Here is an 11,979-nt window from a genome sequence, read left to right as displayed (position 1 = left end):
TTGTGGTCACTTACTCCTTGGGGATTGTGTTTCTCTGCAGTCACTGCTCTTCCCAGATATCCTGAAAACATCCCCGGAACCGTCATGTCCCGAGGACTATCCTGGCCTCAAGAGGTAACTTGGCTCCTCTGGGCTCTTGGTCAGCTGGCAGCGGGCAGGGGTCTGCAGACAGAGCACCCCCCATGCGCGTGCACACACACACACACACACACACAGTTGTGCTGTCTACAGAGCGTGGCAGCACAACCCACGAATGAAGGTAAAGCAGAGATTGCTCACCCGGCCGTGATGGCGCTCAGAGCCCGGCTTCCTGTTCCAGGCCCTCAGTCTCTGCCATGGCTTTGTCACCCCACAGCGGTGTCCACTTTTCACTGGACCCTCCTTGCCCACAAGACTGTGGCTCAGCAAAGCCATTAACAGAACCCCCAGCATGGGGCACTGGGCCCTGGGAAGTCGGGCGGCTCACCCAGCCCCAAGGAAGTCGGGCAGCTCACCCGGCCACACGGCAGGGCCATGGCAGATGCCCAGGCTCCCTGCCCCATCATTCCCTCCCGCCTCCCCACAGTGACTTCGAGTACACCCTGGGCTCCCCCAAAGCCATCCACATCAAGTCAGGCGAGTCACCCATGGCCTACCTCAACAAGGGCCAGTTCTACCCGGTCACCCTGCGCACCCCGGCTGGCGGCAAAGGCCTGGCCTTGTCTTCCAACAAAGTCAAGGTGCGTTGGCTCTGGGGCATTGTGGGAAGGCATGGCCCTGGGGTCTTGTGGGTAGGCATCTCCAGAGGCATTGTGGGAAGGCATGACCCTGGGGCATTGTGGGAAGGCATCTCCTGGGGCATTGTGGGAAGGCATCTCCTGGGGCATTGTAGGAAGGCAGGAGCAGGCAAGACACCTGCTGATTGGACCCACGAGCAACCCCAGGGAGGGGCTGTTTGAGATGGGGTGGGGAAAACTGAGGCGAAGGGCAGGGAAGGAATGGGGACTGCCTGGCCCCCTGAGGCGGGGTGACAGTGACCCGTGCTTGCAGAGCGTGGTGATGGTCGTCTTTGACAACGAGAAGGTGCCAGTGGAGCAGCTGCGGTTCTGGAAGCACTGGCATTCCCGGCAGCCCACTGCCAAGCAGCGGGTCATCGACGTGGGTGAGCGCCCGTCCCTGCCCTCGGCCCTCGCTCCCTCCCAAGCCCAGAGGCCTCCGGCTCCAGGTTGGGGATCTGCGCCCGGGCTGGAGCTGTCCTCTCTGAGCTCCTGGGGGGCGGGGGGACGGGGATGCCGGCCCCTGCCCCTGACACTGACACTGAACCCCTCCCCGCTGACTCCCCCCGTCTCCGGTGCTTTCAGCTGACTGCAAAGAAAACTGCAACACGGTGCAGCACATCGAGGAGGTGGCCTATAATGCGCTGTCATTCGTGTGGAACGTGTACGAGGAGGCCAAGGTCAGTGCCGGGGGGACGCGAGGGGGTCTCCACCTGGGAGAAGGTTTGCCCACCTCCAGATCATGGCCTGTACTCTGAGGGGGGCACTGACAGCGGGGTGGATCCCGGTGGGCTGTGTCTCCACCTGGGACTTTGACCAGTGCCTTAGCCCCTTTGAGCCTCGGTCTTCTAGGCCGTCAAATAGGAGTGTAGTCGTGGCGCCCAGCATCAGGTGAGGCTGGCGAGGGTTCCGGGAGGTCACCCATTGGCCAGGGACCAGACCGGGGCTGGACTCACCGGAGCGGCCTGAGAGATGAGCCCTGGGGTTCTGTTGTGCTGGTGGTTAAGGCTCATCCTGCCTCCGTGCCTAAGCCCAGCCGGGACCTTGTGTCTGCTCCTGGCCTCGCTGTTTTCTGATTGGAAGCTGGCATGGTGGGAAGGGCAGTGGTGTGGGAGTTGGGGCTGAGCGACCTTGAGCCTGTTCCTCTCCTCTGGGACCGGGCCCCTCTCACCCACCCCAGCTGGCCCCAGAGAACAAATGCCTAAGACAGCCCTGCCTCCCTCCCTGCCTCGAGGCACAGAGGCCAGGGGTTAGCACTCTCCAAACAGCTGCCAGGGCTGGGGGAGGAGTGGCCCGGTCCCCAGAGGGAGGTGGGGAGAGTTTCGTGGGAAGGGAGAGGGGGTTTCGGTGGGGATTTTCTCACAGCCTCTTAAAGCCCCCAGGCGGGGTCTGTCTCAGGTGCAAGGCGGGGGTGCTGCATTAGTGCTGAGCTGGCAGAGGGGGAGGTATGACCAGCACGCGCTGGGTGGGGGTCTGCTCCCCGCAGCCCGGGAGGAAGGGCGTCTGTCTGGACACCCCATCCCCACCCCCACCACCATTCCCAAGGGAAAAACCACAAAGAACAAGAGGCAGCCTGGGGTGGGGTCTGGCCCTGAGCCCCATGTGGGGGGTGGCAGGTCATCTGGTGACCCTGTTGGGGCTTGCCCCGCCAAGGCTGACCCCCACTACCATCAGAAGGGCATGGGGGTAGGACTTCCGGCCATCCCCCTCTCTGCAGTCACAACTAATCAAGCAACTGCCACGCGCCAGGCACACTCAGCACTGGACACACCCTGGCAGCCACGCCATGCGAAATGGGCTCCGTTAACCCCATTTTGCAGAGAAGGAAATTGAGGCTCGGGGGGGTTTCAGGAGCCGTCCAAAGCCACACAGCAGAGCCCCGCCCCCACCCAGGTCTCAGCGGTCCCACATCCAGGCTCCATCACTGGCAGCCTGCTGGGCCTCTTTCCCTGGGAACTGGGGGTGACTGGGGGCAGGGTAGGGGGTGCCCTCCTCTGCAGCCAACAGAGCCCCCTCGTGGGAGGGTCCATGGTGACTGGCAATCAGGGGCGGAGGGAGCTGGGTCCCAGCCTGGGTTCCCCTGGGCCAGCAGGGAACTGGTCTTCCTGAGCTGCGGGAAGGGGAACTTGACTCCTCTCCACCTCCGAGCTCTGAGTTGCAGAAAAATGATGCATGGATTTGATATCTCGAGGGACCTTAGCATCCCTCCCAGGGCCCAGAGCCACTGGGCTGCCCTGGAAGTCTCCTGTGAGCTGGAGCCTGGACTTTGAGTCTGTGTGCGAACCCCAGTTCCACCCCACACTGCCTGTTACCACCCCCCCCCCCGCCATCCTGAGCCTCAGTTTCCCCATCTGTTAAAGGAGGCCGAGCTGTTTGCCTGGGAGGCTTACGGGTGCCCACCAGGTGTACAGAAGGATCGGCTCAGTAGACAGGGCCAGCGACCTGGGCAGCCCACCCACCTGCTCCCCTCTCCCCGCCCTGTCCCCAGGTGTTTATTGGTGTCAACTGCCTGAGCACAGACTTCTCCTCGCAGAAGGGGGTCAAGGGCGTCCCCTTGAACCTGCAGATCGACACCTACGACTGCGGCCCGGGCTCCGAACGCCTGGTGCACCGCGCCGTCTGCCAGATCAAGATCTTCTGTGACAAGGTGGCTGGGCCCCGGCGGGGAGAAGGGCCAGGCGCTGGCTCGCGCGTCCTCCCAGCCACGCTGGGTGTGCCGTCTCTGTTTCCTGCCCTCTCCGTTTCTCTGTCTCTGTGTGTTTCTGTGTCTCTTGTCTCTTCCTAAAGATCTCTCTCTCTCTCTCTCTCTCTCTCTCTCTCTCTCTCTCTGCTTGTGCTGACCATAGCCTGGGCTGCTGCCTTCCCATTCCTTGGTTTTGCTCTGGGAAAAAGCAGGCCTAGAAGCCTGGCCCAGATCGCAGGTGCAAAGTGGCAGTGGTGAGCGTAGCCTGCAGCCCTCGAGGCCCAGGACGATCCCTTCCCTGTCCCCGCAGGGAGCTGAAAGGAAGATGCGAGATGACGAGCGAAAGCAGTTCCGGAGGAAGGTCAAATGCCCCGACTCCAGCAACAGTGGTCAGTGGGGGTCAGAGGGCCTGGTGGGGCTTGGGGGGCAGCTGGGGGCCTGATGGAGGAGCCCCGGGGCTCATGGCTGCCTCTCCCCAGCAGGTATCAAGGGCTGCCTGCTGTCCGGCTTCAGGGGCAACGAGACCACCTACCTGCGGCCTGAGGCTGACCTGGAGACCCCGCCGGTGCTGTTCATCCCCAACGTGCACTTCTCCAGCTTGCAACGCCCCGGAGGGGTGAGGGCCCTGGGCAGGGCCGGGCCAGGGGCTCCGAGAGGGCACAGGCCGGAGGGGACAGTCCCCTACTCAGCAGCAGAGCGCATGTTAGGCGTTTGGGAGCTGTTCTAAGAATCAGAATCAAAACACCTTGATGAATCCCAGGGGATTAAAAAAAAAAAAAAAAAACACCCTACCCATGATCACGTGACTTCCAGAGCCGTTCCCTCACGGGAAGGAATGTGGATGAGGGAATGGACCAGTAACTGTTGAGCCACTCGTGCCCGGGGCAGGCACCGAGGCTTCTGACACCTGAGCCCCAGTTCAAGGGCAGCTGCATGGAAGCTGGGGGGCAATGCCTGTCGCGGCCACACCTGCGGCCCTAGGCCCTTCTGGGCACTTTCCTGAACCCTCCTGCAGCCCTGGCTGGAGCCGTGGGCTGCGGTGGAAGTGCAGAGCTCAGGGGATGTCTCAAGATCGCACAGTTAGGATGCAGCAGAGCCAAGATTCTGACCCAGCACCTGGCTTCAGCGTCCCCGGCCCTCACTGCCATTGTTCCCTCTTTCTATCTAAATATTTATTTAAAAGGCAGAGCAACAAAGAGAAAAGATATGAGAAGGAGAGAGAGAGAGAGAGAGAGAGAGAGAGAGAGAGAGAGATTTTCCACCTGCTGGTTCACTCCCCGAATGGCCACAGCAGCCAGGGCTGGGCTGGGGCGAAGCCAGGAGCCAGGAGCTCTATCCAGGTCTCCCTCCTGGGGGCAGGGCCCCAAGTACTTGCGCCATCACCTGCTGCCTTCCCAGGAGCAATAGCAGGGGCTGGAAGCAGAGCAGCAGGTCTTGAACCCGTGCACTGAGGTGGGATGCAGGTGTCCCGGGCAGTAGCATAACCCATTGTGCCACAACGCCCGCCCTTCCTGTGCCTCTCAAGGTGGACAGGGGGTCGCTGAGCACCTGCTAGGCCACAGCTGGCCAGCTGAGCCCTGGGCTGTCATCTCACTCCTCTGAGGCCGGCCCTTTCGGGGCGGACAGGGTCACCTGAGCCAGCGGCAGAGGCGGGACCCTGCAGCTTGAGCCCCATATGCCTCTGTGGCACACAGGATCCCTGTGTCCTTCCCCTGACGGCCCCGCTCACTACCGGCTTGGTGGGAGAGATCGGCCTAGGTCCAAGATGTGTCCAGTGTACTGATTTAGGACAAGAGGTGGATTAGGATCAGGGCAACTGTGGCCGGGCTGACAGCTGCACTGGGCGGAAGAGGGCAGGACCAGTCCCTGCACCTGAAAGCCCCCGAGGGGTGTTCACTCGCCACCTGCCCGCCTGCCTCCCAGGACTGGGCGATGACTGCGCCCCACACAACACTCGGAAGGCCAGTGCTCTAAAGGACAGCCCGTCCCCCGCCAGCACAGGACAGGGGCGGTGCCCAGCTGTCGGGCCAGGGACCCTGCACTGCCCGTGTCTCCTGTGCGTCCTGCGTGTTTGTTGAGTCCTTGACTCATCAGCTTGGGCTGGATGATTCCTTTCAACCCAGGATCCCAGCTCCCTTAGGGGACTCAGCTGAGCTAGAAAGGCCTTGAAACAGCTTCCTCCCCCTGCCCCGCAAAGTAGGTTCCTCCCTGAAGCCTGCAGCCTCTGTGGGCCCCTCTCATCATCCTGCTGCCATGGACATGTTCTCTCTCTCTCTCTGTTGCAGGCGGTCCCCTCGGCAGGACACAGTGGCTCTAACAGGTAGGGAGAGAAACAGCCAGGCCCCCTGTGTTGCTCACCCTACCCCTGCCCACCTTCCCCTCTGCTACCCCCAAATCAGGGCTTGGGGCCAGAGGAAGAAGCCAGGAGACGCTGTCCCCCGCCCCCAAGCTCCATGCATGCTCCCCCCCCCCCGCCCCCCAAAGCTGCCTGGGTTTTTATGGGTTTGTTTTATGTGGAAAGTTGGCGAATCTCTGGCGAGACACCTGCTTGTAAAAAGAGACAGCAAGCGCCTGGGAGACGGGCGTGCAGAATCGGGGAGCAGGAGCCAAGCTGTGCTGGGGGACCTAGGCCCACCCAGGCCCCTCCCTTGCCCCCAGCAGGAGGGGCCGGTGCCCCGTGGCTCTGGGTCCTTCTCTGGGTCAGCCACAGCCTGCGTGCCCTCAGCAGCCCCTCACTACTCCACGTCTGTCAGAGGCTGAGATGCAATGCCTTGTCCACAGCGGCACGGCTCCTAAGTAGCAGGGGCAGGACCAGAAGGCATCTGCCTGACTCCAAACCCACTGTGCTTCCTCTGCCCACCGACCTGATTCTTTCAAGACAGAGCACCGGCACTGGTGACGAGGCAGCCTTTGTTGAGGCCCTTCTGTGTGCCACACACAGTGTGAGAGCAGTGTGCGTGATCTCCTTAGCCTCACGACACTTTGGGACATCTGCCTGTTGCGACTCTGTCATCAGCCCCACTTTACAGATGGGGTCACTTGAGCCTGGAGAGCTCACCCTGGCCACACAGCCAGTGTGAGGCAGGGCTGGGATTTGAGCCCAGGCAGTCCAACACCAGACCGAACTACGTGGGCCGTGGTCTCGCCACTGCTGCTCTGTGCCCGTGCACATGTGGCCATCCCTACTCCAGGGCCCCCGGAGGCCCAGCAGGGTCCTCACGTGCTGCCCCTCGCTGTCCCCACAGGTTGCCTCTGAAACGCCCCTGCTCGCCTTTTCCTGAGGACTTTGAGCCCCTGCCCTCCAAGCAGGCCAAGGAAGATGACCTCCAGAGAGGTAGCCGCGCGTCCCCGTGTGCTCCCAGCGCCCGGCCCAGCCCTCGCCTGGTGCTTTTCCCAAAGGCTGAAGCCCTGGTGCTGGCCCAGGGGGCAGGACTGGCCGAGGGGGAGGGCAGGTTTGGGCCTAGCCCTGGTGTGAGAGCGCCTGCGGTGCCTACAGGAACTGCCCCAGGGCTGGAGGGCTTCAGCCAGCTTTGGCCCTGTCGGATGGGGCCATCCAGGGACAGCAGGTGCAGGCAGCCATCTCCCTGCACACAGCAAGGCCCTCATGCTCTCTCTAGTGGCAGTGGGAGCGGGGAGGGGGCTCTGAGGTCTGGCTTTCTGGCTCTGACACTCTGAATCCACCACTTCCTGGGACTGCACGGGACAAGCCTAAACCTCTGGGGACGGTCTCTGACAATCAGAAAGAAACCAGCCAGTGGCTAAGGTCACAAGCTCATGGCTTCCGTGGTCTGAGCTTTGCACTGTGCTGGTGCTGCCTGGGGTTGTCACTAGCTCCCCCATAGCTCGGCGACAGAGTGGCGCAAACACAGTGGGGCTGGGTGACGCTGCTCTCCACGGTCACCCGGCTGATGGGCAGCAGAGCAGGGATTCAAACCCACCAAACCCAGGGCAGTCTCAGCAGGGGCGTGGGCTTCCCAGCTCTGCAGAAATGAATCCTCCATGAAAGTCACATTTCTCGAGACTCCCAGGACCACTAAAAGCCTCCTCTTTGTCTTCAGTTCTGCTCTACGTCCGGAGAGAGACCGAGGAGGTGTTTGACGCCCTCATGTTGAAGACCCCAGACCTGAAGGGGCTGAGGAACGCGGTAAGACCCCTGCCCGCCCTGCCAGACCCCGACTTGGGCCCTGGCCCCTGCTCTTTCCCACGCAGCTCTTGGCTTCCCGCAGGAAGGGGCGGGGGGAAGGTGCTCTCAGGAGGCCTACGTGTCCCACCCCATCTGGGGGTGGTGGCTGTCGGTCCTGCTGGGGGGCTGTGCCTCCGTGATGTTATCTCCCGGCCAGAACCCCAGCTCCACCCTGGGCGGCACACACACCATAAATCCTCCCTAATCTGATGGCTGCTGTCTGACAGGCAGGACTTTTGTTGGCTTTGCAGACCTGTTTCTGTTTTAATGGGAATGAAACCCAAAGGGCTAGGCCCAGGGACACTCTTTTCCCTTCCCAGGGGGCCTCCCTCCTATTTGCGGTTGGCTGGGGGTGTGGGCTGAGGTGGCTGAAGGCGGGTCTGAGCAGAGAGACCTCCCCCAGCCCCTAAACCGCCGGAGAGTAGGACAGGCAGCCCAGCCCTGAACAAATCCCACAGCCAGCTCGCAGGCCTGCTGTGGAGTGAGCATACTCGGCCCCGCGGGGGCCAGCAGTACCACAAGGGCGGACCACCCAGAAGAGCCAGATGGTTCCAAGATCTCAGGCTGGGGGAGGGGACAGGAGCCACGCGGCTGCCTTAGCCACCTTTCAGGGAAGGCCCACTGGGTGCCCGGCTTGCTGCCTCATCACGTGCCCTGAGCAGCCCAAACAGCAGGTGTGGCGCAGAGCTCCCCACCTCCCCGGAGGCCGGGTGACCGGGCTCAGCGTGAGAGCTGGGAGTGCAGCCCGGGCTCCTGGCCCCCTCCTGTGCCGTCTTCTTCACTTACCATCAGCTCTGCTCTGTGTCCGCCTCGGGGAGCCGGGCCCACGAGCGCCCACGAGAGCCCAGAGAGCCCACTCATGTTACTTGCAGACAGATGCAGGATCTTTGGGCTTTAGGGGTCAGCTTCCTATCTGGGGCTTGAACCCTCCACCACTGCTCTTGGCTTGAATACTCTCAGGGACGGAGAGCTCACTTCCTTTAGGGGGCAGCCCAGGCTGTCTTCGTTCGGTTTGTTCAGGTGATCGTCGGAGTCCTTCCGTCCCTCCTTCAGCTCACGTGAGATCTTCCTGGAAGCTTCCAGCCACTTTGCCATTAAGCCAAATATCTATGGACTTTTGTGGCTGGAGGGCTCACTGTTAAGGCAACTGAGGGCCTGAACCTGATCCTCTCTGGAAAATGCCCAGAGAGGGCAATCTCCTGGGACCACAGCCCCGGCTTCACCGCAGCTTCAGGGCAGCCAGTCCTGGCCAGCGTCACGTTTTCCCAGCCCTGACCAGGGCACGGGCCTCGGCTGAGGCCTTTACCTGGTTTGCAGTGCCCTGTGTGCACAGCCCAGTACTGTGCCCATTGTTAGAAGCGAGGTAACCGAGAAGTAAGGTGACCTGTTCAGAGTTCTGTAACTCCGGGTGGCGGACCTGGAGCCCAGACCACGCCATCCTCTGAGCTCTGGGGAGAGGCAGGCCGATCCCGGCTGTGTGAGCACACGCAGGTCACATGGCAGGTTTGGCGCTGCGGTTCCCTCGTCTGCAGAATAAGCCCCAACACTTCGGGATGTGAGGGCATCAGCTAACCTGGGTCCTACTGTGGGCGCACGGCTTATCCTGCCTGAGCCAGCAGATGCACCCATCACATGGTTAACAATCCCGTCTAGAAGCGGGGAGCATTTGGACCACCCCTCCCCCAACCCGGCAGGGCAAGGGGCGTCCCAGTGGCCGACAGCGGCCGCTCACCGAGCTCCGGGTGCGTGCGTGCAGGAGCCAGGAGGGAGGCAGCATCACCCCCTCTGCCAGTCATCTGCCCAAGGCCACCTGCAGGTGAGTGGTGGCCCTGGGGCTCAGGGAGAGTCCGGGAGATGCTGGATGCTCCTGACGATGTCACGGCCCCTAAAGGTATTTCCCACAGTGTGGATGCTCAAGGAGGCTTCAAAACGTTCATGGGAAAATGGAGTGAATTTTGCGCGATCTCTTTGAAGCCCCCTGGTCTCTCACTTTGACAGGCAGGAGATAAACCGCGGATGTAAATGCAGCGGTGACGCCCCTGCTCCTCTCTTCCAGATCTCTGAGAAGTATGGGTTCCCCGAAGAGAACATTTACAAAGTCTACAAGAAATGCAAGCGAGGGTAAGTGCCCAGCTCAGCCCCCGCCCACTGGCTGCTCGGTGCTGAGGACGGTTCCACGTGGCCCTCTTAGGGAGGCTGGGGTGACGAGGCATCGGCGCGCAGAACCCCTAATCTGGCCAAGCCACTGGTCACCTCTCAGCCACAGGGGCCAGACAGGGACCACGGCTGGGAAGGGTGGGACCAGGAGAGAGGCAGCAGGGGTCGTGGGTCACTCCAGAAGACCCAGCCCAAGCCCCAGGGCCACAGGACAGCCAAAGCATTTGATCATGATATCAGCAACTACAGTGGCTGCCATGCACCTGACACCCTACTGTGTGTCAGATACTAGGAGTATCCCAGCGAACCCTCGTGGCCACACTAAGAGGTCAACACCATTACCCGCTTTTATAGATGGGGAAACTGAGGCTCAGAGGTGAATGTTGCGGGGGTGGGGGTTGGGGCAGGAGCAGCAGAGAAAAGGCCTAGGATCAGAAAGGCCCAGAAAAGCTGATCACAGTCACGGCTGAGCCGGGGCCGGAAGGGCGTGGCTGCTGATGGGGCTGAAGGGCGGTGAGATTGGGAGCCCAGCGTTGCCGGGGGGGGGGGGGGGGGGGGGCTGCCCCACGAGCTCCTCCTCCCTTCAGGCTGGACCAAGAAAAAGAGTAGAACTGTGTGCTCCAGGGCCGGCAGGACCTGGCTACCTCCCATGGGTGCCCTTTGCCGTCTGCCCAGGAGACCCCCTGGGCTGAGGGGGGCAGATCACATGTGACTGTCCTCCCAGGCCACGGTCCCCTGGCCAGTGCCAGTGAGCGGGGCCCCTGCAGCCCTCCTTGGCCAGGTCACTTCAGCAGGCTGGCATGAGGGCCCCAGGCAGAGAGGAGTTGTCACTGTCACTCCCTGCAGAGGATCCAGGACCACGGCCCTGGGGAAGACCCCCAGCCTCTCTGCCCACAGCAGAGAGGACGCTGGGGACAGTGTCACTCAACTGCTCTTGGAGCAGCCCCCCGAAGGTGCTTATGTGCATTGCCCTTGGCTGTCGTCTGTGGGTTTTGCTTTTTAGCAGACTTTGAAAAGGCAGGATTTGGCTCAGGGGCTCCCTCTCTGCTCTGCGGTTCCCATGCAGCCTGAAGGGGAAGGTGGGCGGCAGGAGGTGTCCCCGCTGTCTCTGGGAGGGGATCCAATTGGCGTGGGTTGGCTCAGTGGCTACGGTTTCTCTTATATGTTTTCCCCTCCAAGTTTCGGTTTCAGACTGGGTCCTGTCCACTCTCTGGAGCACAATCCACTTGGTGGCCCAGGGCAGGCTCGGCTCTGCCTGGACAAGCCCCGCTCCTCACCCCCGCTCCAGCCCCACGTGGGCCGGCTTCCCTGGGAAGGCTAGCGGATGGCAGGAGGGCAGCACAAGCCTTCGTGGGCTTGGGGGAAGGCACGCGGGTGCCTCCAGCCCCACTGGCGAGTCCCCAGCAGCTGTTTAAGTCGCTGCTCCCAGTGACAGCAGCAGCGTGAAGGCAGCACTCCCTGCCCTTGAGCTCCACAGGAGTCATGTACAAGGTCATGAGTTAGTAACCGGCAGAAGGAATCCCGGGGCCAGCCGAAGCCTGAGTGAGCACCACTTTACCTTGTTCCCTGCTTGGTCCTCGGACACAGCCCAGGGCGTCACTCAGCGGCCCTGCAGAGGCATTGCTGCCTGCCCCCCCCCAACACACACACCCCTCCCCGCCACGCAGATCTCAAGCTTAGGACCGACAGCAATGCCTGGATGAGAATATTTCCCCCAAAGCCTCTCAGGACGGGGAGGCCAGGTGCACCCTCTGCCTGCCTTGGGGTCCTCCTGTGGGAACGGGGAAATTCTGAGCAGTGGCCTGGTTTACTTTCCCAACCCCCTCCCCCCTCCGAAAGTGCTGTGGACAAAGTAGATAGAATCAGCTTTGCAAGCACCAGTGAGTGCTGCAAAGATTAACAAATACATTGTTTTCGCTGGCAGCGGGCCAGGGGTTTAAGGTGGCCCAGGGCAGAAGACAGCTGAGCTGGGAAGTGACAAGAGGCCCGCATGCAGTGGGTGACAGCGCTTCCTGGCAAGCCCCTGCCTCCCAGGGCCCAGCTGTCATTGACCTCCGAGGGGGTGGGGCGGGCGGGGCAGGCCCAGCTGGGGATCCTCTCTGCACAGGTGCAGCATGAGAGCCCGCTGGAGGCCCTAGCGGGCGTGGGAGGGAGCCGGCTCACAAGTCCCTGCACGCAGGGCGCTTCCATGCTGCCTGGCA

General features: G+C 62.1%; 1 protein-coding gene across 3 annotated transcripts in view; it reads left to right on the top strand.

Moving 5' to 3' along the window:
• Positions 1 to 11,979, top strand: part of GRHL3 (grainyhead like transcription factor 3) — a 30,154-nt gene that overhangs the window by 15,798 nt on the left and 2,377 nt on the right. For 2 of the 3 annotated variants that reach the window (XM_017346465.3, XM_070077009.1), the window contains exons 5-15: positions 41 to 114; positions 566 to 719; positions 1,030 to 1,141; positions 1,341 to 1,435; positions 3,244 to 3,402; positions 3,749 to 3,827; positions 3,918 to 4,054; positions 5,724 to 5,758; positions 6,684 to 6,772; positions 7,497 to 7,582; positions 9,678 to 9,742. In XM_017346465.3, the coding sequence (XP_017201954.1) occupies positions 41 to 114; positions 566 to 719; positions 1,030 to 1,141; positions 1,341 to 1,435; positions 3,244 to 3,402; positions 3,749 to 3,827; positions 3,918 to 4,054; positions 5,724 to 5,758; positions 6,684 to 6,772; positions 7,497 to 7,582; positions 9,678 to 9,742 (1,085 nt within the window). The remainder of the gene's footprint in view (positions 1 to 40; positions 115 to 565; positions 720 to 1,029; positions 1,142 to 1,340; positions 1,436 to 3,243; positions 3,403 to 3,748; positions 3,828 to 3,917; positions 4,055 to 5,723; positions 5,759 to 6,683; positions 6,773 to 7,496; positions 7,583 to 9,677; positions 9,743 to 11,979) is intronic. The other variant, XM_070077010.1, reaches the window with a different exon arrangement.

Source organism: Oryctolagus cuniculus, chromosome 7 (genome assembly GCF_964237555.1).
Source record: "Oryctolagus cuniculus chromosome 7, mOryCun1.1, whole genome shotgun sequence".
NCBI lineage: Eukaryota > Metazoa > Chordata > Mammalia > Lagomorpha > Leporidae > Oryctolagus > Oryctolagus cuniculus.
The sequence above is the reverse complement of the archived record's forward strand: the minus strand, read 5'-3'. Positions and strand labels throughout refer to the sequence as shown.